This window comes from Schistocerca cancellata, chromosome 3 (genome assembly GCF_023864275.1).
Source record: "Schistocerca cancellata isolate TAMUIC-IGC-003103 chromosome 3, iqSchCanc2.1, whole genome shotgun sequence".
Classification (NCBI taxonomy): domain Eukaryota; kingdom Metazoa; phylum Arthropoda; class Insecta; order Orthoptera; family Acrididae; genus Schistocerca; species Schistocerca cancellata.
Genome location: NC_064628.1, coordinates 796,429,881 through 796,456,017, shown reverse-complemented (window position 1 = coordinate 796,456,017; position 26,137 = coordinate 796,429,881). Strand labels below are relative to the sequence as shown.

The 26,137-nt window shown below is 43.5% G+C and overlaps 1 protein-coding gene across 1 annotated transcript in view; it reads left to right on the top strand.

Annotated features, from left to right (window-relative positions):
- LOC126176578 (sodium channel protein Nach-like) overlaps positions 1-26,137 on the top strand; it is a 224,949-nt gene that overhangs the window by 72,206 nt on the left and 126,606 nt on the right. Inside the window, exons 3-5 of the mRNA XM_049923740.1 lie at positions 984-1,146; positions 1,267-1,397; positions 20,603-20,696. Coding sequence (XP_049779697.1) covers positions 984-1,146; positions 1,267-1,397; positions 20,603-20,696 — 388 coding nt within the window. The remainder of the gene's footprint in view (positions 1-983; positions 1,147-1,266; positions 1,398-20,602; positions 20,697-26,137) is intronic.

Here is a 26,137-nt window from a genome sequence, read left to right as displayed (position 1 = left end):
TCACCCCAGCACAAAGAAGATCCCGCGTATTATGGAGTGGGCAACATCAAGATCGGTCCATGGGTGAATGAAGAAATGTACTCTTCATAGATGAATTCCACTGCAGTTTGCAAAATGATTCTCGTCGCACATTACTCTGGGAAGAACCTAATAGCCGACACAACCTCAGGAACATCGTGGAAAGAGACCGGTTTGGTCGTGATGCCGTCATAGTGTAGGGAGGCATCATGCTGAATGGCTGTATAGAGTATGTACATGTTCGTTGGTGATTGGGGGATTATTGTAAGCGCTCAGAGGCACAGAGATGAGGTACTCCTACCACATGTTCGTCTTTTCAGAGGTGCAGCTGGTCCAGACTTCCTCTTTATGGACGACAAAGGCCGTCCGCATCGAGCTGCTCTTGTTGATGAATTTCTTGAAGCTGAAAATATCCGTCGCACGGTCTAGCCAGTGAGGTCCCAAGATCTGAAAGAACAAGTCTGGGATGGATTATGGAGGCGAATTGCAACCCATCGGCCACCATCGAGAAACTTGCAGACTTTCCCGCCGCTCTTGCCGAAGAATGGGCCAACGGATATCTTGAATCATCCTGTAGAAAGAATTCCACGTCGTTGTGCAGCATGTATGGCAGTTAGAGGCAACCATATCACCTACCAACAGCTACTCTTGTTGTGGAAGAGATTTCCCAGTTGTGTTAATTTCTTACAAATGTGTCTAATAGCTATTAGAGCTTTTCTAACATTATGTTATCGACACTGTTGTATGCCAAATGTCTTGTGGCCAAGTTGTAGCTTATTCAGTGAACCTTGAGATATCCTGACGAGGCTGTATATACTCTTTTCGTCATTATGCTTAACTTTTGGACACTAATGTACTAATTCTTCAAATAAAAAATACAATCAACATTGACTTGTCTAACATTGAATTATTAGTTTGTATGTTTACAGATTTTGTTAAACCATATGTTTTTCTCGCCGCAACAGAGCTAGGGCAATTCTTGGAGATTTTGGAAATGCGGAAGTGTGCAAACAACTCTCACACTTCCGTCTGAAGTCTAGCTTCATAAAAGACAACTGCTTCAATAGCCGCACACTGGAATTTTCAGGGAACTGCCCATTCACGAATCTGTCCATGGTAGCACGAGCGGTGAGTAGCTACAAGGAACCAGCTGTTAATAATACGCTTATTTGTTCGTTACCAATAATAATACTGCCTCATTATTATTGGACACACTGTGAAATGGAAACACTGCCTAATTTCTTACAGTTCCGTTTGCCATGCGAAGAAGTTATGGAAAACTGCAAGTGGAAAGGTGAGCCCTTTAACTGCTGTGACCAGTTCGTGCCACTGGAAACAGAGATGGGAATCTGTTTCGCCATTAACAGCATACACGCATCGTAAGTATCTGTCTGCTTTGCGTAACGTAGATGAGACGAGAGCCTCTGTACTGGTACCTTATTAATGATCCCACACACACACAAGTCTGGCTCGTGAGTTCTACGAATTCTAATGGGTAGGAATTCTAATCGGTTAGGTTTGTAATGAGCGACAACCTGTGGGCTTGTCGGGGGTTCCAATTCGGGATCGGTCGTTGGGTGGCGTCCGGCCGGACTTCGGCAATAGAGATGGGAAGCCGAGGTGTGGCATGTCGAGGGCAATGAGTATTACCGAAACGGCTAGTTCTCGGTGCAGCTCATAAGCAGCACTGTAACATGGGTCACACCATGTGGCGCTATTGTTTGTCACAGTGCTTTGTATGTCGCTGTCGTAGACTGCACAGCTTCCATCTCTAAAAAATTACACTGGTAGACAGTATTTTTGTTATAAGAACTGTAAAACTGTAAATGATGTTCCTTGGTGTGTCATGATGTTAGGGAATACTTCGCTTTGCATGGTGTAACAAGTTTTTAAACAGACGCAACGTAATTTTTTTAGTTCTTTCCTCCCGTACGAGTGGGAACGAGTTTCGATTGGATGTCTTAAAACATTATAAATAAGGCAGTAAAGTGGGAACGAATTATAATTCAAGTAACAGCGCGGGGTGGGATGAGTAGTCAATTAAAATTTCACTTTTCTGATAAAGTAGTTTTGTGGCGACGTTCTTTAAATATGTTTCATTCAGTTCTTACAGCATCAAGCTTTCGCCGACTTGCTCCGCTGGCGTCATCAGGAGATTACAGTAGGCCGTTCAGCACTTTATTTAGTTCTACATCTACATCTACATTTATACTCCGCAAGCCACCCAACGGTGTGTGGCGGAGGGCACTTTACGTGCCACTGTCATTACCTCCCTTTCCTGTTCCAGTCGCGTATGGTTCGCGGGAAGAACGACTGTCTGAAAGCCTCCGTGCGCGCTCTAATCTCTCTAATTTTACATTCGTGATCTCCTCGGGAGGTATAAGTAGGAGGAAGCAATATATTCGATACCTCATCCAGAAACGCACCCTCTCGAAACCTGGACAGCAAGCTACACCGCGATGCAGAGCGCCTCTCTTGCAGAGTCTGCCACTTGAGTTTGTTAAACATCTCCGTAACGCTATCACGGTTACCAAATAACCCTGTGACGAAACGCGCCGCTCTTCTTTGGATCTTCTCTATCACCGCCGTCAACCCGATCTGGTACGGATCCCACACTGATGCGCAATACTCAAGTATAGGTCGAACGAGTGTTTTGTAAGCCACCTCCTTTGTTGATGGACTACATTTTCTAAGAACTCTCCCAATGAATCTCAACCTGGTACCCGCCTTACCAACAATTAATTTTATATGATCATTCCACTTCAAATCGTTCCGCATGCATACTCCCACATATTTTACAGAAGTAACTGCTACCAGTGTTTGTTCTGCTATCATATAATCGTACAATAAAGGATCCTTCTTTCTATGTATTCGCAATACATTACATTTGTCTATGTCAAGGGTCAGTTGCCACTCCCTGCACCAAGTGCCTATCCGCTGCAGATCTTCCTGCATTTCGCTACAATTTTCTAATGCAGCAACTTCTCTGTATATTACAGCATCATCCGCGAAAAGCCGCATGGAACTTCCGACACTATCTACTAGGTCATTAATATATATTGCGCTGATAACCACGCAGTTGAGCGCCCCACAAATCAAACAATATATATTGTGAAAAGCAATGGTCTCATAACACTCCCCCGTGGCACGCCAGAGGTTACTTTAACGTCTGTAGACGTCTCTCTATTGATAACAACATGCTGTGTTCTGTTTGCTAAAAACTCTTCAATCCAGCCACACAGCTGGTCTGATATTCCGTAGGCCCTTACTTTGTTTATCAGGCGACAGTGCGGAACTGTATCGAACGCCTTCCGGAAGTAAAGGAAAATAGCATCTACCTGGGAGCCTGTATCTAATATTTTCTCGGTCTCATGAACAAATAAAGCGAGTTGGGTCTCACAGGATCGCTGTTTCCGGAATCCATGTTGATTCCTACATAGTAGATTCTGGGTTTCCAGAAACGACATGATACTCGAGCAAAAAACATGTTCTAAAATTCTACAACAGATCGACGTCAGAGATATAGGTCTATAGTTTTGCGCATCTGCTCGACGACCCTTCTTGAAGACTGGGACTACCTGTGCTCTTTTCCTATCATTTGGAACATTCCGTTCCTCTAGAGACTTGCGGTACACGGCTGTTAGAAGGGGGGCAGTTGGCCAAATTATGTTTTGGAGACGTCATGGAGTCACAGAACTTACGCTTACAACAGCCGAGCAAATCGGCTATTGCAGAACATTGTCTTGGCACGGGTCATCTTATGGAGTAAAACAACACGCCGATCCTGGCATGCAATTCCAGGTATTGGGATAGCGTTACTGAAGAAGCAGTCGAAATTAAAGTCGAAAGTTAACTTATAAACAGTGATGAGGGTTTTCGCTTGAATTCTGCTTTCTCCCTTGTCAAAAAAGAGAGGGACAGAGTTAAAAGTATCTCAACCGTAGTTTAGCGTGTGTATTAAAGCGTGTGTGTATATTTAGCGTTCTGAAATCGTTTGTATTGACTGACCAACGCAACAGCGACAATGTTCACATAACTTAAGGGAATGCAGCCGGTTGACGTCGTCAACGACAACGGCCGACATCTCCACACGCGACCACCGTATCATTTTCAAGGAAAAACTGCCGCAAGTAAGCACTGTACAAGGGAATTTAAAACCTATATTTGCAGAGCAGTTCCGGAAATCTGGACACACACACACACACACACACACACACACACACACACACACACACACTAAAAACACTATCGCCACCACATAACCAAAGATGAACAAATCCAGAAGTTGCATATAGCGATAATTACTAAACTACGCTGGCAGAATGGACCATAATAGTAGAAGGAGGTCGGAAAACACTTTTTACATTACACTACTGGCCATTAAAATTGCTACACCACGACGATGACGTCCTACAGACGCGAAATTTAACCGACAGGAAGAAGATGCTGTGATATGCAAATGATTAGCTTTTCAGAGCATTCACACAAGGTTGGCGGCGGTAGCGACACCTACAACGTGATGCCATGAGGAAAATTTCCAGCCAATTTCTCATATACAAACAGCAGTTGACCGGCGTTGCCTCGAGAAACGTTGCTGTGATGCCTCCTGTAAGGAGGAGAAATGCGTACCATCACGTTTCCGACTTTGATAAAGGTCGGATTATAGCCTATCGCGATTGCGGATTGTCGTATCGCGACATTGTTGCTCGCGTTGGTCGAGATCCAATGACTGTTAGCAGAATATGGAATCGGTGGGTTCAGGAGGGTAATACGGAACGCCGTGCTGGATTCCAACGGCCTCGTATCACTAGCAGTCGAGATGACAGGCATCTTATCCGCATGGCTGTGACGGATCGTGCAGCCACGTCTCGATCCCTGAGTCAACAGATGGGGAGGTTTGCAAGACAACAACCATCTGCACGAACAGTTCGACGACGTTTGCAACAGCATGGACTATCAGCTCGGAGACCATGGCTGCGGTTACCCTTGACGCTGCACCACAGACAGGAGCGCTTGCGATGGTGTGCTCAACGACGAAACTGGGTGCGCGAATGGCAAAACGTCATTTTTTCGGATGAATGCAGATCCTGTTTACAGCATCATGATGGTCGCATCCGTGTTTGGCGACATCGCGGTGAATGCACATTGGTAGCATGTATTCGTCATCGCCATACTGGCGTATCACCTGCCATAATGGTATGGGGTACTATTGGTTACACGTCTCGGTTACCTCTTGTTCGCATTGACGGCACTCTGAACAGTGGACGTTACATTTCAGATGTGTTACGACCCGTGGCTCTACCCTTCATTCGATCCCTGCGAAACCCTACATTTCAGCAGGATAATGCACGACCGCATGTTGCAGGTCCTGTACGGGCCTTTCTGGATACAGAAAATGTTCGACTGCTGCCCTGGCCAGCACATCCAGATCTCTCACCAACTGAAAACGTCTGGTGAATGGTGGCCGAGCAACTGGCTCGTCACAATAAGCCAGTCACTACTCATAATGAACTGTGGTATCGTGTTGAAGCTGCATGGGCAGCTGTACCTGTACACGCCATCCAAGCTCTGTTTGACTCAGTGCCCAGGCGTATCAATGCTGTTATTAAGGGCCAGAGGTGGTTTTTCTGGGTACTGATTTCTCAGGATCTGTGCACCCAAATTGCGTGAATAAGTGATCACATGTCAGTTCTAGTATAATATATTTGTCCAATGGATACCCGTTTATCATCTGCATTTCTTCTTGGTGTAGCAATTTTAATGGCCAGTAGTGTATATTACCGCTAAATAAGATCAGTCGTGTTGGAAATGCTCCCTGCGTAAGGAAAGAAGGCCGTAAACCTAGGTGCCAACTCGCCATTATCATCATTCACCCGGTGCACTGTTGGTCGATACGCAGCGCACGTCTGATCTGTCTTTTAAATACGTCCGTTCTGACGAAAGGTGATCTCAACATGGGTTAACTTCGCTGACAAACTCTCAGAGTCTGAAATGACGTTGGCCCCGTGAAACCTTTCACTCTGAGCCGGATGGTGAACACTGTAGGCTTATAGATACAAGTCAGTGTTAGTTGGCTTCCTGTAAGCGGCAAGTCCCAACGTACCATCAACCTTCCTCCTACCAACACCACGACCGTCTTTGAGAAACCAATATTCCAGTGGATTGAATTCAGATGTTATAAAAAGTCGTACATATTATCACATCCATTCAATGACTAGTACTACTAGCAGGCAGATGGGGTTGCGATGGAAAGCCCGTTGTTACCTGTTGCTGCAAATTTTTTTCATTAAGACGTCGAGGAACGTTTTTGAAGCCGGCGGCTTTTTGAAACCTTGGGTTTTTTTTCCAGATATTCAAACGGTACCTTTGTCGGTCGGCCTTATGGCAGTGAGGATTTGAAACACTTTTTAGAACACCTGATTCAATCCACCCGAGTGTACGTATCACTACAGCGGTGGGGAAGGATGACTCCCTTCCCTTTATTGATGTGTCGGTCAGGAGGAAGATTTATGGTACGTTGGGACATGTCGTTGATAGAAGGGCTACTCACACTGATTTGTATCTACAGGCTGGCTCAGCGTGAGAGCCTGCTTCGTACCTTAATTCACAGGGCCTACGTCATTTCCGACCCTGGTAGTTTCTCAGCGGAGTTATCCTACCTCGAGGTCAACTTTTTGTCAGAATGGATATAGTGAAAGACAGATCAACATGAATTGTGCTATCGAGCAACCGTGCACAGGGTGAATGATGATAATACTGAGTTGGCACCTAAGTCTACTGTCTCTCTGTCTTACGCAGAGAGCACTTCCACAAGACAGTTCGTACTGACCGGAAATATAATGTAAAATGTATTTTCTGACCTCCATATAGGATTAGGGTCTCTCTAGATTCCGTTAAGGATCATCTTCGTTTGCGTAAGGTGGGTGTGTATCCTTGTAGTTGTGGCAGGTCATATATTGATCAGACTATCAAGGCCGTGGAGAACCGATGTACTGAGCATAAGCGTCACACACACTTGCAGCAGCCGAGCGAGTCGGGTATTGCCGAACATTGTCTTAGCACCGGTCACACAACGGAATGTAACAACACGGAGAATCTGGCTTGCACTTCCAGCTATTGGGATTGTGTTGTTAAGGAAGCAGTTGAAATTCAATTACCAAGTCACTTTGTAAATAGAGACGGTCGTTTTTGCTTAGTTATGTGTAGAATCCTGCTCTCTCCCTGTCAAGAAAGGCCGGCCGGAGTGGCCGAGCGGTTAAAGGCGCTACAGTCTGGAACCGCACGACCGCTACGGTCGCAGGTTCGAATCCTGCCTCGGGCATGGATGTGTGTGATGTCCTTAGGTTAGTTAGGTTTAAGTAGTTCTAAGTTCTAGGGGACTTATGACCACAGCAGTTGAGTCCCATAGTGCTCAGAGCCATTTGAACCATTTGTCAAAAAAGAGAGGTACACAGTTAATGTTACCTCACTTGTAGTTTAGTAATTTTCACGAGCGTTAACTACTGGCGTCGATGTTCCTTGGTTGTGTGGTGGCGCTAGAGTTTACCATATGTTTGTTTGTTTGTTTGTATGTGTATGAGTGTGTGTGTGTGTGTGTGTGTGTGTGTGTGTGTGTGTGTGTGTGTGATCTTTCCGGAATTGCTCTGCAAACCGAGGTTTTAAATTCCCTTGCACAACGGTGCTTGTTTGCCGCACTTTTTCCTTGATAATGAGAGGGTGGTCACCTGTCGAAATCTCGGTTGTTGTCGACGACATCACCCGTCTTCATTCCCGTAAATTATTTGAACATTCTATACCCTAGGAGAAACTCATGTCCAGCTGCTACCATGGCCAGAAGATATTTGTTGCATTTCAGAGACCTAGGCTGCCTTTTACTGTGCGTGCATCAGTCTAATTTTCTTGGGCGATCGGAAAATGGATTGAGTACTGATTCTGCCCACGGCTCTTGTGTGTTTTATTTTTGTTCCTCCAAAGAAAGTAAGGAAAACGTTTGATATTTATCTCTGCTTTTTTTATTTTATTTTATGGCTAACTTAACATCTCTATCGCTTTATCTGTTATTCCAGACTACATTCTCAGAAAGTTGATCACAAACTCCATGTGTTCCTTGTTACAAATAGTTTTAGCTCAATATATTAGCGTGTTTAAAGCTACTTTCTTTAGGGCTGGATTATGAAACCCTTGAAGACTACACTACAGTACGATATAAATTTTGTTTTCCTTTTTGGTGTGCCTCCTTTTTTCTTTGTTTTATGCTTTCTTTTCTTGGTATATCGGAAAATTTACTTTAGGATAAGTTTCATAATCTTGTTTCTTTCTGCAGTTTTGTTTCTGTTTACGTAAAGGAATTATTATAAAGGACATTGCTGTTTTTATTTTTCTCATGTTTTGTGTTTGCACGTTTATTAACATGCCATTCAAATTTTTTATAAAACTGTAAATTGTTTCCCCTTGGTATAACGTTAAGCGAGAATTGTTGATGTGTAGAAATAACTGATAGCGCGAGAGAAAAACACCAGCAGGAGGCTGTCGATCAAGAACGGATGGTGATTATCGTGGCGCTTGTGTGCGAATGTACTGTTTTCGTGAACGATGTTGTATATATGTGTTATTAGTGATACAGGTTTTTAATTCGCTGTGTACCGTGGGGAAGTAACTAATAACCAAACGTGTCACATTACTTCTCATTCGGCACTGCTATTCGGCACATTAATCTTAAATCTTTGATTGACAGAGCAACAAGCCGCAAAAATGCTAAACAATGTATATGGTTTTGACTGAATTGTACGAATTGTCTATACATGCCGCTGACGGTCAGATTACACTGAAAATACGGTAATGCATTTCTCGTCGTGAACTGATATTCAGAACATTAACCTTGAATGTACGGAGAGTCGATCGCCACATGATAGATGTGAGTGTACACCATCCACTGTGCCGAGCACGATCTGTTTAGTGAGTACCACGAGTTGTTAAGTCAAATTAAAGTATATATTAATGCACTTTCTTATTCCTACCTGTGGTACTTCGTAATGTTTCAAGGCGCGAAAGCAAGGCAAAACTGTAAATTCAAAACTATGTTTATACTTTCACTAATGAAATATTAAATGCTCTGAGTAACCAGAAGTCACCCGTTGGGATTTTTTGTGATCTCTCAAAGGCTTTTGGTTGAGTAAACCATGGAATACTTATATATAAGCTCAACTACTGTGGTATGAATGGGACAGCGCTCAAATGGTTTTAATCATACCTAACTGGAAGAGTGCTGAAAGTTGAAATAAGCAGTTCACATAACATGCAAAAAAACTGGCAATATCTCAAACTGGGGAACAATCAAGAACGGGGTGCCGTATGGTTCGGTCTTGGGTCCTCTGCTGTTCTTAATATATAACAATGACTTGCCATTCTATATTCACGAAGATACAAATCTGGTACTTTTTGCAGATGACACAAGTATAGCTATCACACCCAACAGACAAGAATTAACTGATGAAATTGTAAACGATGTTTTTCAGAAAATCATTAAGTGGTTCTCTGCAAATGGGCTCTCATTAAACTTTTACAAAACACAGTAAATGGAATGACACCATTAATAAATATAGACTTCGATCAGAAATCGGTAGCGAGGGTAGAATATTCAAAATTTCTGGGTGTATGCATTGATGAGGGGTTGAACTGGAAAAAACACACTGAATAATCTGCTGAAACGTTTGAGTTCAGCTTCTTATGCTATTAGCGTCATTGCAAATTTTGGCGACATACATCTCAGTGAATTAGCTTACCACGCCTATTTTCATTCTCTGCTTTCGTATGGCATCATATTTTGGGGTAACTCATCATTGCGTAAAAGAGAGTACATTGCACAAAAGCTTGTAATCAGAATAATTGCTAGAGCTCATCCAAGATCATCCTGCAGACACTTATTTAAAGAGATTATATTAAAGAGCTAACAATATATATATGCAGTTATGAAATTTGTTATTAACAGTCCGAACGAATTCAAAACTAATAGCAGTGTACGTGGCTACAACACTAGGAGAAAGGATTATCTTCACTACTCAAGGTTAAATCAAACTTTGGCTCAGAAAGAGGTAAATTATGCTGCCACAAAAGTCTTTGGTCACTTCCCTAATACTATCAAAAGTCTGACAGATAACTAAATAGCATTTAAAAGAAAATTAAAATAATTTCTGAGTGGCAACTCCTTCTACTCATTAGATGAATTTTTGGATATAGTAAATGAGTAATTTCCCTCCCCCCCCCCCCACCCAAAAACAAAAAATTAAAAATATTAAGTGTCATGTAATATCTTGAGTAATGTAATATCTTGTATAGACACCTTTTATTAAGCTGACACGTTCCACATCATTAGTATTCATGTATTCGTTGTATTCATGACCTATGGAACAAGTATTAATCTAATCTAATCTAATCTCTAATCTAACGGCAAGGAAACATTATGATATCGTGATACGTTTCGTGTTAATTAAATGAAGCGTGGCTTAGCTACGTCATCGCATACAAGATCAAAAGTATCCGGACACCTGGCTGTAAATGAGTTACAAATTCTTGGTGCCCTCCATCGGTAATGCTGAAATTCAGTGTGGTGGTGGCCCATCCTTAGCCTTGATGACAGCTTCCACTCTCGCAGGTACACGTTTAATCAGGTGCTGAAAGGTTTCTTGGGGAACGGCAGCCCAATATTCCCGGAGTGCTGCTCTGAGGAGAGGTATCGATGTCGGTCGGTGAGGCCAATTCGGCATTCCAAAACATCCAAGGATTCAGGTCAGGACTCTGTGCAGGCCCATCCATTACAGGGATGTAATTATCGAGTAACCAACCACTCCGCCACAGGCCGTGCATTAAGAACAGGTGCTCGATCGTGTTGGAAGATGCAATCGCCTTCCTCGAATTGCTCTTTAACAGTGGGAAGCAAGAAGGTGCTTAAAAATCAATGCAGGCTGTGATAGTGCCACGCAAAACAAGGGTGCAAGGCCCCTCCGTGAAAAACACCGTAACACGTCGCCTCCGAATTTTACTGTTGGCACTACACACGCTAGTAGATGACGTTCACCGGGCACTCGCCATACCCACACCCCGCCATCGGATCACCACATTGTGTACTGTGATTCGTCACTCCACGCAACGTTTTTCCACTGTTCAATCGTCCAATGTTCACGCTCATTACACCAATCGAGGCGTCGTTTGGCATTTACCGGCGGGATGTGTGGCTTATGACCAGCCGCTCGACCATGAAATCGAAGTTTTCTCACTTTCCGCCTAACTGTCATAGTACTTACAGTAGATCCTGATGCAGTTTGGAATTCCTGTGTGATGGTCTGGATAGATGTTTGCCTATTACACATTTCGACCCTCTTCAACTGTCGGCGGTCTCTGTCAGTCAACAGACGAGATCGGCCTGTACGCTTTTGTACTGTACGTGACCCTTCACGTTTCCACTTCACTATCTCATCAGAAACAGTGGACCTAGGGTTGTTTAGGAGTGTGGAAATCTTGCGCACAGACACAAGTGACACCCAATCACCTGACTACGTTCGAAGTCCTTGTGTTCCGTGGAACGCCTCAATCTGCTCTATCACGATGTCTAATGACTACTGAGGTCGCTGATGTGGAGTACCTGGCAGTAGGTGGCAGCACAATGCACCTAAAGGAACGGATACGTTTGATCACATATTGTACATTGATCAGCCAAAACGTTATGACCATTGCCCACCGCGACATTCGTTGCCACCTGGTTGCATTTCAGGCAAGTGATACGGTAACAAAAGTATGTAAGGGGTGCAGACATGGACTGGGGATGACCCTAGCGAAGACATGGGCCGCAAATGGAGAAATCCATTGAGAGAAGCGACTTTGACGAACGGCAGATTATTATTACGCAGAGCCGGTGTATGAGTACCTCGAAAATGGCGAAACTCCTCGAATGTTCACCTGCTACTGTCGTGGGCATCTACGGGAAGAGGTAGAAGGACTGAAAAAGTACCACTAGGCGCTGAATGGTTCGACGTTCACGACTCTTCACAGAATGTGGGATAGATGGGATAGATGGTGTAAAGTGAGATAAATGATGAGCTGTGGCATCTCTGCGGAAAGAGAACAATGCTAGTACAAGCACAATTCTTTCGGAGCACTCCGTTCATCATACATTTTTGAACATGGATCTCCGTAGCAGACCACCCTTACGTGTTCACATGTTGACGCAATGACATCGTCAATTACTATTTCAGTGGGCACGAGATCATCGGAATTCGACCGTCAGTGGAATCGTGTCGGCTCTTCGGGTAAATCACATTTTTGCAACACTAGGTCGATGGTCGTCTCCACAAACGCCGTCAACGAGGTGAGCGGCGGCTCGAAATGTGCAGTGCGCCACGGATGCAGGCTAGTGTGAGACATGTTAAACAATGGGAAACACTCTCCTCAGTTGCATGGGACTTGTGATAGTATTCGAAGACACGATGACAGCTGCGAACAGCCTGCATCCCTTCCTGCTTGATGTCTTCCCCGACGGGCGATGTCACCTTTCAGTAGTGTAACTGTGTAACTGTCCGTTTCTCGGAGCTAGGACCGTGCTACAGTTGCTTGCAAAGCATTACAGTGAATAAACTTCGATGTCTCGGCGACCAAATCGGCTGGATGTAGATCCTATGGAATCCATATTGGTAGCTACATCTACATCTACATCTACATCCATACTCCGCAAGCCACCTGACGGTGCGTGGCGGAGGGTACCTTGAGTACCTCTATCGGTTCTCCCTTCTATTCCAGTCTCGTATTGTTCGTGGAAAGAAGGATTGTCGGTATGCCTCTGTGTGGGCTCTAATCTCTCTGATTTTATCCTCATGGTCTCTTCGCAAGATATACGTAGGAGGGAGCAATATACTGCTTGACTCTTCGGTGAAGGTATGTTCTCGAAACTTTGACAAAAGCCCGTACCGAGCTACTGAGCGTCTCTCCTGCAGAGTCTTCCACTGGAGTTTATCTATCATCTACGCAACGCTTTCGCGATTACTAAATGATCCTGTAACGAAGCGCGCTGCTCTCCGTTGGATCTTCTCTATATCTTCTATCAGCCCTATCTGGTACGGATCCCACAGTGCTGAGCAGTATTCAAGCAGTGGGCGAACAAGCGTACTGTAACCTACTTCCTTTGTTTTCGGATTGCATTTCCTTAGGATTCATCCAATGAATCTCAGTCTGGCATCTGCTTTACCGACGATCAACATTATATGATCATTCCATTTTAAATCACTCCTAATGCGTACTCCCAGATAATTTATGGTATTAACTGCTTCCAGTTGCTGACCTGCTATTTTGTAGCTAAATGATAAAGGATCTATCTTTCTGTGTATTCGCAGCACATTACACTTGTCTACATTGACATTCAATTGCCACTCCCTGCACCATGCGTCAATTCGCTGCAGATCCTCCTGCATTTCAGTACAATTTTCCATTGTTACAACCTCTCGATACACCACAACATCATCTGCAAAAAGCCTCAGTGAACTTCCGATGTCATCCACCAGGTCATTTATGTATATTGTGAATAGCAACGGTCCTATGACACTCCCCTGCGACACACCTGAAATCACTCTTACTTCGGAAGACTTCTCTCCATTGAGAATGACATGCTGCGTCCTGTTATCTAGGAACTCCTCAATCCAATCACACAATTGGTCTGATAGTCCATATGCTCTTACTTTGTTCATTAAACGACTGTGGGGAACTGTATCGAACGCCTTGCGGAAGTCAAGAAACACGGCATCTACCTGGGAACCCGTGTCTATGGCCCTCTGAGTCTCGTGGACGAATAGCGCGAGCTGGGTTTCACATGACCGTCTTTTTCGAAACCCATGCTGATTCCTACAGAGTAGATTTCTAGTCTCCAGAAAAGTCATTATACTCGAACACAATACGTGTTCCAAAAGTCTACAACTGATCGACGTTAGAGATATAGGTCTATAGTTCTGCACATCTGTTCGACGTCCCTTCTTGAAAACGGGGATGACCTGTGCCCTTTTCCAATCCTTTGGAAGGCTACGCTCTTCTAGAGACCTACGGTTCACCGCTGCAAGAAGGGGGGCAAGTTCCATCAGGTCCAGAGGCCTTTCCTCTTTTGGGCGATTTTAATTGTTTCTCTATCCCTCTGTCGTCTATTTCGATATCTACCATTTTGTCATCTGTGCGACAATCTAGAGAAGGAACTACAGTGCAATCTTCCTCTGTGAAACAACTTTGGAAAAAGACATTTAGTATTTCGACCTTTAGTCTGTCATTCTCGGTTTCAGTACAATTTTGGTCACAGAGTGTCTGGACATTTTGTTTTGATCCACCTACCGCTTTGACGTAAGACCAAAATTTCTTAGGATTTTCTGCCAAGTCAGTACATAGGACTTTACTTTCGAATTCATTGAACGCCTCTCGCACAGCCCTCCTCACACTACATTTCGCTTCGCGTAATTTTTGTTTGTCTGCAAGGCTTTGGCTATGTTTATGTTTGCTGTGAAGTTCCCTTTGCTTCCGCAGCAGCTTTCTAACTCGGTTGTTGTACCACGGTGGCTCTTTTCCATCTCTTACGATCTTGCTTGGCACATACTCATCTAACGCATAATGTACGACGGTTTTGAACTTCGTCCACTGATCCTCAACACTATCTGTACCTGAGACAAAACTTTTGTGTTGAGCCAACAGGTACTCTGAAATCTGCTTTTTGTCACTTTTTCTAAACAGAAAAATCTTCCTACCCTTTTTAATATTCCTATTTACGGCTGAAATCATCGATGCCGTAACCGCTTTATGATCGCTGATTCCCTGTTCTGCGTTAACTTTTTCAAATAGTTCGCGTCTGTTTGTCACCAGAAGGTCTAATACGTTATCGCCACGAGTCGGTTCTCTGTTTAACTGCTCAAGGTAGTTTTCAGATAAAGCACTTAAAAAAATCTATCGGGAGAACCACTGCGTGCGAGAATCAGCTACCCGTTATCTACGCGAATTACATGATCTGAACGTAGGCATTCAGTGCTACGTACCGCTACAAAGTATTGGATCAGCGATACGTAGCATCATATATTTCGTCCCAAAGTCGAACAAACAAGCTATTAATGTTTTGGCTCATCAGTGTAACCTGATTGTGTGAGGATTTTACAAACATCGCGCAACCCTGCTGCTAACATAATGGGTGGCTACGATCAGGAACAGCAGCGCGACGACGAAAGTTACTGGACTCGGATACGGTTTAATAACAACGACGACGACAGCGACAGTTAAGTGAAGACTGACTTATCCCGCGAAAGTTCAACCCAAGCGAACATTTACTGAATAGAATTTCATAACAATTAATTGTGTTAAAGCTGTATTATCTTATAAAATAGATTAAAGAAAAGCAAACCTACGTTTCTAGCAATTGTAGACTTAGAGAAGGCTTTTGACAATGTTGACTGTAATACTCTCTTTCAAATTCTGAAGGTGGCAGGGGTAAAATACAGGGAGTGAAAGGCTATTTACAATTTGTACAGAAACCAGATGGCAGTTATAAGAGTCGAGGGGTATGAAAGGGAAGCAGTGGTTGGGAAGGGAGTGAGACAGGGTTTAGCCTCTCCCTGATGTTATTCAGTCTGTATATTGAGCAAGCAGTAGAGGAAACAAAAGAAAAATTCGGAGTAGGTATTAAAATCCACGGAGAAGAAATAAAAACTTTGAGGTTTGCCGATGACAGTGTAATTCTGTCAGAGACAGCAAAGGAGTTGGAAGAGCAGCTGAACGGAATGGACAATGTCTTGAAAGGAGGATATAAGATGAATATCAACAAAAGCAAAACGAGGATAATGGAATGTAGTCGAATTAAATCGGGTGATTCTGCGGGTATTAGATTAGGAAATGAGACGCTTAAAGTAGTAAATGAGTTTTGCTATTTGGGGAGCAAAATAACTGATGATGGTCGAAGTAGAGAGGATATAAAATGTAGACTGGCAATGGCAAGGAAAGCGTTTCTGAAGAAGAGAAATTTGATAACATCGAGTATAGATTTAAGTGTCAGGAAGTCGTTTCTGAAGGTATTTGTGTGGAGTGAAACGTGGACGACAAGTAGTTTAGACAAGAAGAAAATAGAGGATTTCGATATGTGGTGCTACAGAAGAAAGCTGAATATTAGATGTATAGACCACGTAACTAATGAGGAGGTACTGAATGGAATTGGGGAGAAGAGGAATTTGTGGCACAACTTGACTAGTAGAAGGGATCGGTTGGTGGGGCATGTCCTGAGGCATCAAAGGATCACCAGTTTAGTATTGGAGGGCAGCGTGGAGTGTAAAAATCGTAGAGGGAGACCAAGAGATGAATACACTTGTCAGATTCAGAAGGATGTAGTTTCCATAGTTACTTGGAGATTAAAAAGCTTGCACAGGATAGAGTAGCATGGACGAAGATTAAAATGCATCAAACCAGTCTCTGGACTGAAGACCACAACAACAACAACAAAGCTGTATTAATACAACGAGGTCACCGTCTTTCAAGTAAATGCCATTCAGTTTTGAAGAGTATTTCTTGGCTTCTTCAGAACTAAAATTAATTTCTTTCATTAAACCACATACTATTGGGTGCACTTTTGGAAGTTCCTTGTCCTTCAGCACAATCCTCATTATTGGAAATTAATATTATTGTTATCAGTGATACTAAAGCCATTGCTCTTTATTTTTCATTAACCTGCATTGTGTATGCGAACATTCTAAATTATTTGCTAGCGCTGTTTTCTTTTTGCATTCGAATGTTACCTTATTGTTGTGTTAATGCAGCAGCCTATAACGAATAGCGAGCGTGTTTGGTGAAGTACTTTGAAAGGGATAAACTTTTGATTTTAGTAGATGTGTGCTGATCTGCAAGTTACGGTTTTTCTGAGCTTTGCTTGCATGTGTGGACGTAATATTCAGTTAATCCTGGGTAAAAATAAATATTTTTGGTTTCAATTATCTTCAAACTTAACTATAAGAACTATCACTTTATTAAATGAGCCACAGTCATTTCTAGTTAGATTAATAATCGAGGGGGTTGCTGTTTTCGTAATACGCTGAGATATACATTGAAGTGACAGAAACTCATCGTACAGCGATATGCACATATACAGATGGCGGTAGTACAAAAGGGCAGTGCATTGGCAGAGCTCTCATTTGTATTCCGGTGATTCATGTGATAAGATTTCCAACGGGAACTGTATGCAACTGTTACAGTGTTATCCACAAGTCTGAAGCAGTAAATATGAATACAATTAATTTTTATTCCAGTCTTTTTTTCTTTCATTGTTATTATTGCGTTCTCGATTAAGTCATTAAACAAGTAAGGTAAGATGATAGAGGGCATCCCTTCCATACTCCCCTTCCGAGTTTTGTTTCTTTCTTGCAACTATTAACACCCATTTCAGTACATTGACTGTTGTATGTACTCAGCATTCATATTCTGTCTTTCCAGTCAAGTCCCACTCTGGGCATTGCTTTAAATACTAACTTGTAATCAATCATAAAATGTTTTGTTTAGTTCAATAAATGTTATGTGTTTTCCCCAGTTTACTGGTAATCTCATTTCCAAAATTTTATGTAGTGCCAATATTGATTCACTCGTTCCTTTTTCTGATTTGAAGCCAAATTTATCTTTGGAAAAGTTCCAGTCTATTTTATTTTTAATCTTTTCGTTAACTATTGACAGCAATATTTTCAGAGACATGACAGAAGGGCTAGTCTTCTATAATTTGTACAGTCTTTTGCATTTGCCCTGTTGGGTGGTTCAATATTTCTAGTTTTTGTGAAGTTGTTGGTATGATAACCTTTTCATAACTTTGTACTGTGTACTACAGTAAACAATTTACTTTTGATGTCATCACTACTGTTTTACAAGAGCTCTGCAGCGATGCCATCTGTAGCTATTGCTTCATTTGATTTTAACTTATTTAGTAATAACTCCTCTTTTATTATCGGTGGTCCCTTATTATTTTCGTCATTTAGTTTTTCAATATACTCATCTAAACTTTCAGTTTTTGCACCTCTGTACAGATCTTGAATATACTCTTTCCATCTGTCATTTACATCCTCTACGTCAAATAGCAGCTTCCTGTTTTTATCTCTCAGTATATTACGCTTGGTTCTTCGTCCGTGTTGCAACAATTTAATCATGGAATAGGTTTCATCACATTTACAATTTTAAAATCTTCTTCTAATTCCTAGCTAATATTTGCCAGACACTTTTCTTTCTCCAAATGACACAGCGGTGTTATCTTGTTTTTTGACTGGTTTATGTTTACCAGGGCTTTTTGTAATTTTAATCAGTTCCTTTCAATGAATTCCAGTGTTTCTGGAGTCACCCAAGGCTTCCTAGGTTCTAACTTCCTTATTCCTAACTGTTGTGGCTGTATTTGTTATATTTACATTCATAGCATCCTAACTGCTTCCCCTCCTCATTCACTTGTTGTCTGCTTGAATTCCTGCAAAACCTCTGAATTCGTCACTTTGTCTATTGCCCTTTTCTTTATTCATTTCAACTTATGCTTCATAAATGTGATATTGCACTTTGCTGTACCAATAGTATGGTCACTGTCTACAAGATGAACTAGAACTCCACCGACAGACTTTCATAGTGTCGACTAAAACAAGTAAAAAATTCTGGTACAGATGAGCACTAAAATTCATACCTTCGATACTGTTAAAAACATCTCTTCCACTTCATGATCTTTGCTTCCTATATTTTCGGAGAAGGTAGTATCTACCCAATAAAGAGAAAAATTGTATAAGCATGGACTCTAAAATGCATACCTTAAAAGCTATGAGCACATGTTTAGTAAAAGAGAAGTATGTGTTTTGCAGTAGCGAAGATAACTAAGTGCTCATTGATCTTAAGACAAGAACTTATTAACAACATTTTTCTCTTGTTTTGGTCCATACCTCTGAAAGTTTCTCGGTGAGTTCTGATTCACCCTGTGTATTAACACTTGGGCATCTGTGACTAGAGTTTAGTTGATTTCAGTATTCAATAGCTTTTATTCTTCATCATATTATGTTTCCTGATTTTGCAGGTTACTCAGCACAGCAAAACACTGAACAAGCCAAATAAATTTCCTTTAGACCCGATATTCAGTACTCAAGGGGTGACTCTACTCCACTGACTGTACAGTGCTTTGAATCTTTGCTTTTACCATTTACTGTCAGCATACCATGAAAATACACTGAAGAGCCAAAGAAATTAGTACACCTGCCTAATATCGAGTAGGCCCCAGAGGGCACGCAAAAGCGCCGCACCACGACGTGACATGGATTCGACTAATGTCTGAAGTAGTGCTGGAGAGGAATTACACCATGAAACCTGTAGGGCTGTCCATAAATCCGTACGAGGGGCTGGATATCTCTGCTGAACAGAACATTGCAAGGCATCCCAGAAATGCTCAATAATTTTCATGTCTCGGTAGTTGATGGCCAGCAGAAATGTTTAAACTCGGAAAAGTGCTCCTGGAGCTCCTCTGTAGCAATTCTGGACTTGTGGGATGTCGCATTGTCCTGCTGGAAATGCCTAAGTCCGTCGGAATGTGCAACGGACATGAATGGATGAAGGTGATCGGACAGGATACTTACGTAGGTGTCACCTATCAGAGTCGTATCTATACGTATCAGGAGTCCCATATCACGCCAACTGCACACGCTCCACACCAGTACAGAGCCTCCACCAGCTTGAACAGCCCCCTGATGACACGCAGGGTCCATGGATTCATGAGGTTGTCTCCATACCCGCGTGCGTCCATCCGCTCGATACAATTTGAAACAAGAGTCATCCGACCAGAGAACATGTTTCCAGTCATCAACAGTCCAATGTCGGTGTCGACGGACCCAGGGGCGGAGCGAAAACCTTTGTGTTGTGCAGTCATCAAGGGTACACGAGTGGGCCTTTGGTTCCGAAAGCACAGTCGATGACGTTTCGTTGAATGGTTCGCACGCTATCACTAGTTGATGGTCCAACATTGAAATCTGCAGCAATTTGCGGAATAATTGCTCTTCTGCCACATTGAACGATTCTCTTCAGGCGTCGTTGGTCCCGTTCTTGCAGGATCTTTTTCCGGCCGGAGCGATGTCGGAGATATAATGTTTAACCGGATTCCTGATATTCACAGTAAACTCGTGAAATGATCGTACGGGAAAACTCCCACTTCATCGATGTTATGTCCCATCGCTCGTGCGCCGACTATAACATCATGTTCAAAATCACTTCAATCTTAATAACTTGCCATTGCAGAAGCACTAACCGGTCGAACAACTGTGTCAGATACGTGTTGTCTTACACAGGCGATGCTGACCGCAGCGCCGTATTCTGTCTCTTTACATATTTCTGTATTTGAATACGCATGCCTATACCAGTTTCTTTGGAGCTTCAGTGTACATAGTTTCTACGTCACGTCTTTTGTGTTGTTCAGTTTACATTTGTGTACATCTTTTAGATTTCCGTAATTCATTTCAGCAGAGTAACTGGGTCTCCTTTAAGAGGTTTAAGAGATTCAGTTCCGTTAGCGTATCATGAACAAATTCTTGTGTTGCAGACGAGAAGGAATATCGGAGCCGCCACTGGACATGCGTGTCAACTCCAGCACAGGGCCTGGTTCACTCTACATCGAGTTTCTCACCAATGTTGAGGTGAATGTCCTTCTGAAACTGACCTCTTGGGATTGCATCTTGCTTTGCTAACTGCAGCTATGTGTTCAACTGAAGAAAAATTATGTAGTCCATGTACGCTCTAAGGGTAAAAAAAAAACCTTGCACTTCCTGAATGAATTATCTGGATGGGACGGAAATTGGTAGACGTGATGTGCGTGTACCGACAAGTAAACGATCATTTATTTAAGAAAAACACCTTCACAAACAGAGTAAGTCAAAAAAGAGTTGGTCCACCTTTGGCACTTATGCAAGCAATTTGCTAAATACTGTCCAACCGTCGCCTCAGATCCCGAGCTGGTTGGATGCGCCTGCCCATAATGCTCCAAAAGTTGTCAACCTAAGGTAGCGTTTGACAAGCACGAAGACAGGCAGTACAAACCCTCACAGTGTGCACGCGGGCGTTATCTTTTTGAAATGTAAGCTCAGGATGGCTTGCCATGAAGAGTAGCAAAACGGGGCGCATAATATTATCAACGTATCGCTGTGCTGCAAGGGCACTGTGGATAACAATCCAATGGATCTTGCTATGTAAAGAAATGGCACCGTAGACCATCATTCCTAGGCCACCCTGCCTGGAAGCAGGCAGGTTTGTGGTGCAGCGCTATCCGGGGCGTCTCCAGACATGTCTTTGCTGGAGAACGGGGCTCAGCTCAAAGCGGGGCTCATCATTGAAGACAATTCTTCTCCAGACAATGAGATTCCAGGCCGAAGACATGTTTGGAGACGTCTTGGACCGTTCTGGCATGCCAAGCAAACTGTCGCCCACCATATTGCCCGACATCCAGAAGTTACGGTCTGGGGACCCGTTCCTTTTCATAGCAGCTCTTCTTTGGTTGTCGTCTGCGGCATCCAGACAGCGCAGCGATCCGTCGAAGATATTATACGCCCCGTTTTGTTGCACTTCATGGCAAACTATCCTGAACTTACATTCGAACAACATAATGTCCGCCCACACACAGCAATAGTTTCTACTACTTGTTCTAGTGCTTGCTAAACCGCACCTTGGGCAGTGAGGTCGCCAGTTCTCTCCACAGCTGAGAATGTTTGGATCATTATGGGCAGGGCCATTCAGCTATCTCGCAATTTTGACGATCTAAGCGCCAATTGGACAGAATTTGGCACGATATCCCCAGGAGCACATCCATCAACTCTATCAGTGATAACTTCTTGCGGTATGGGTAGTGGTGGACAAACGCCTTACTGACATGACAATTTGTGAAGCTCTTTCTTTTGAGTAAATCATCCAACTTTTCTGAAACTGTGATCATTTCTTTGTCCGTACATGTAAATCACATCTGTCCTATTAGGATGATTCCTTCAAGGTAAGTCGTTTCTCTTGGCTTAGTGCGCACTACCACAAAGCATGTGAGTGTTCAAATTGTCGCTGACTGGTTGACTTTGCCTCGAGGCTACATATATGTGTGTGCATCACAGTTATTCTATTATTCATTGTCTCCACATATCAAACTTTTAAAAAACTTTGGTTATTGCTGGGAAACCATGTTAAAAATGCCTAGAATAAGAGGGGGGTTAAAACCGTACACATCATGTTGCAGCTGTTTGGTCAATTATCGGAAAACCTCAAGGAGCCAGTCATCCTGATAACACGCAAAAAACTCCCCCCACGATTCTGAGAAGCAAGTGGAAGATTTCATACACAGTTAAAATTTATGGCACATTCGTGTAACTGTTAAGTACTATACATGTCAGGACATGACTCCTAGGTTATGGGGTGAATTGGGCTGTTGGCAGGTGAGGATGGAATGCCATTTGCCTGCGTGGATCACGGTGGAGGGGTGGTTCTGACTGGGGGGCAAACAGTTCACAGTCAGTAAAACATCCCTGATTATGAAAGTTTGTTATTCGTGACAATTTCAGAGATGGAATAACAGCTGAAGAGGTGGTCGGTAGCTTCTGTCACGTTGTCAGGCACAATCGCTGGTGCATGCCGAGATCAAAGGCTGTCCACAAGAAAGGCAATGCTTGCCTGCAGCACCTAGCGGGTGAATCGTCCCTCCAAAGGCACCAAATCGACTGCACACAGATTTACACTGGTCAGAGGGCTACGGCTAATAGCATCACAGTCTGCCGATGGCGGCTGGCTGCTTCAGCTTTAACTCAAAGCGGTCTTCTTCTTGCAGTCATCGACTGGCGTTGACTGCAATGCTCGGCATACCAAACCCAACTGTATACTGATGAGAACTACGGAAGTACTGAGGCTGAGGGTCTAAATCAGGTGGTTCATACGTTAATCAGGCTGTATAGTGCTTCTTCAGCGACGGCGCTTCAGCCTGGAAATGGTAACAAGTTGTAGTACCCAGACATAGCATGTTGTCATCGGGATGACGGGTGTTTCTACCTGTATGACATCATTCTGCTGTATCAACGCTATACAGCTCGTTACACCGAACGAGGCTGTGGTGCAAAACTCCTTTCTCTTCAAAATTCACCTCCAAATAGTGCCGTATTTACAAATGCAAAATTCACCATTTTTCCTTTCCAGAATTTAGCGTAAGCCATGTGGTTCACTAGTTGTTTACCAATTTAAATGCTATTTCCTACCCAGTCTGTTAGCAACCGCTGCAGTGGAAGCCCATTCGCTTGGGCATTCTCCTCTTAACGTACTTACAGGTTTCACGAAGAAGTTAGAACCACAATGATACCAGAAACTGAGCCACTAATTGTTATGATTTTATTGAGCTGCTTATCTAGGATGATGGAGTTTTTGCTCAACGCTAACGTATCCTTTCTGCGTAATTATAAGTTCATCAAATGAATGGATATGGTCAGGTTGCAAGATGTCATTTAGGTAAGATAGGTTCTGGACTGGCCGCTCCTCCAGTCGTTTTTGCAGCTAGTGCAGCAAGGGCCCCAGTGATAGCTGGTAGGTGAAACGAAGTTCCTACTACACACATCAAAAATTTTTTGCATCATCCCGCTTCCCAGAACTCCTGAAGATAGACATTGACTGTGGATATTGTATCACAGACACTGTCCCTTTGACTCTTATGAGATGTCACTAAAACAGCCCAAAGATGTAAACAACCATGCATGGCTCTGAGCACTATGGGACTTAACTGCTGTGGTCATCAGTCCCCTAGAACTACAACCATGCATGAGCAGCGCCTATTAGACGGAGGGGGTCCAACAGCCGATCAGTTCCAGTCATTCCACCAGGACGGAGGTACACGACTCGTGTTGTCTGTAGTCCAACCATGCCTAGACGGTCAATTTCGTGGTTCGATCGCGTCAGCATTGTTACTTTGCGCCAGGAAGGACTCTCAACAAGGGAAGTGCCTACGCGACTCGGACTGAACCAAAGCGATGTTGCTCTGACATGGGGGAGACACAGAGAGACAGGAACTGTCGATGACATGCCTCGCTCAGGCCGCCCAAGGGCTACTACTGTAGGGGATGACCGCTACCTATGGATTATGGATCGCAGGAACCCTGACAGCAACACTATCATGTTGAACAATGCTTTTCGTGCAGCCACAGGACTTCGTGTTACGACTCAAACTGTGCGCAATAGGCTTCATGATGCGTAACTTCCCTCCTGACGTCTATAGCGAGGTCCATCCTTGCAACCACAAGGCCATGCAGCGCGGTACAGATAGGCCAACAACGTGCCGAATGGACCGCGCTCAGGACTGGCTCACGTTCTCTTCACCGATGAGTGTCGCATATGCCTTCAACCAGACAATCGTCGTAGATGTATTTGGAGGAAACCCGGTCAGGCCGAACGCCTTAGACACACTGTCCAGCGAGTGCAGCAAGGTAGAGGTTCCTTGCTGTTTTGGGGTGGCATTATGTGCGGCCGACGTACGCCGCTGGTTGACATGGAAGGCGCCGTAACGTCTGTTCGATACGTGAATGCCATCCTCCGACCGATAGTGTAACCATATCGGCAGCATATTGGCGAGGCATTCGTCTTCATGGACGACAATTCGCGCTCCCATCGTGCACATCTTATGAATGACTTACTTCAGGATAACGACATCGCTCGACTAGAGCGGCCAGCATGTTCTCCAGACATGAACCCTATCGAACATGCCTCGGATAGGCTGAAAAGGGCTGTTTATGGACGACATGATCCTCCACCCACTCTGAAGGATCTACGCCGAATCGCCGTTGAGGAGTGGGACAATTTGGACCAACAGTGCCTTGATGAACTTGTGGATAGTATGCCATGACGAACACAAGCATGCATCAATGCAAGAGAACGTGCTACTGGGTATTAGAGGTACCGGAGTGTACAGCAGTCTGGACCACCACTTCTGAAGGTCTCGCTGTATGGTGGTACAACACGCAATGTGTGGTTTCCATGAGCAAAAAAAGGGCGGAAATAAGTTTGTGTTGATCTCTGTTCCACTTTTCTGTACAGGTTCCGGAACTCTCGGAATCAATACTTTTTGTGTGTGTGTGTATCACAGGTTGTACCATTAACGAATAACTCACTACTTTGTTATTCCAGTCTCATCATTCCACGAGGTTGTTCTTGCTGGTAACGATTTATAATAATTATCTCAGGTGTAAACATGGAGTAAATCAAATGCACACACCAGCCCTCTGAAAGTAAGTGTGCAGCATTGGAACATTCGTTTTGCACCCTACTGCATCCGCTTTCTGTAGCAAGAACTGTATCTCGTATGCCTTTGTGTCGGTGTCGACCATCCTGGCTGGACATATAGTAGCTCTTTCCCTATGACATCGATGGACATCATCCGCCGACATCAACATGTAACCTTCTCTTTCCATGAAGTTCAGCATTACCTCCTGTGTCTTTACCCATACATATTTGACGAGAGCTTCCCATTTTACTGGACATGGGCACTACCAGTATTTGGCTGGCTAAGGGAGGGAAGATTGTGGCGTAAAGTTCCTGATCACCAGACTTTGCGTCATCATCTGGTTTAAATACCAAACCTCTCCACACTGTCTTATGAAGTGAGGGCATGAGATACTCTTGAAGTTGATCTGTCTGTCAGATGGGGACGTTAAGCTGGGCAGCTCCCTTGGTGCTATTGATGAGGAGCAGCCCATGAGCCAGAACCGGGTTTCACAGTCTCTCTTCTCTAATCATCTTCATCATACGACACAAACATTACACTACACACAAACACACACACACACACACACGCAGTGCGTACATGTAGTATTACAAATAGTGTATAAGCCGCATGTTCTAAATCAACAATCAAATGCTGTTGCTTTCACTCTTGCATCCCTTATGTTGTCCGCTCGTGATCACAGTAATCTTGCCGCTGTTAATATCTGACAGATTCACTCTGGTTTGTATTATGTTTAAATTTTGATTCACTGTGCCCCATGTTGTTTTCATATATCCTCTTAGTTCTGCAGTTAGCTGCCACAGTATTTGAGCATTATTTAATATGTCCTGTTCCAGTTTCTTTAATTGT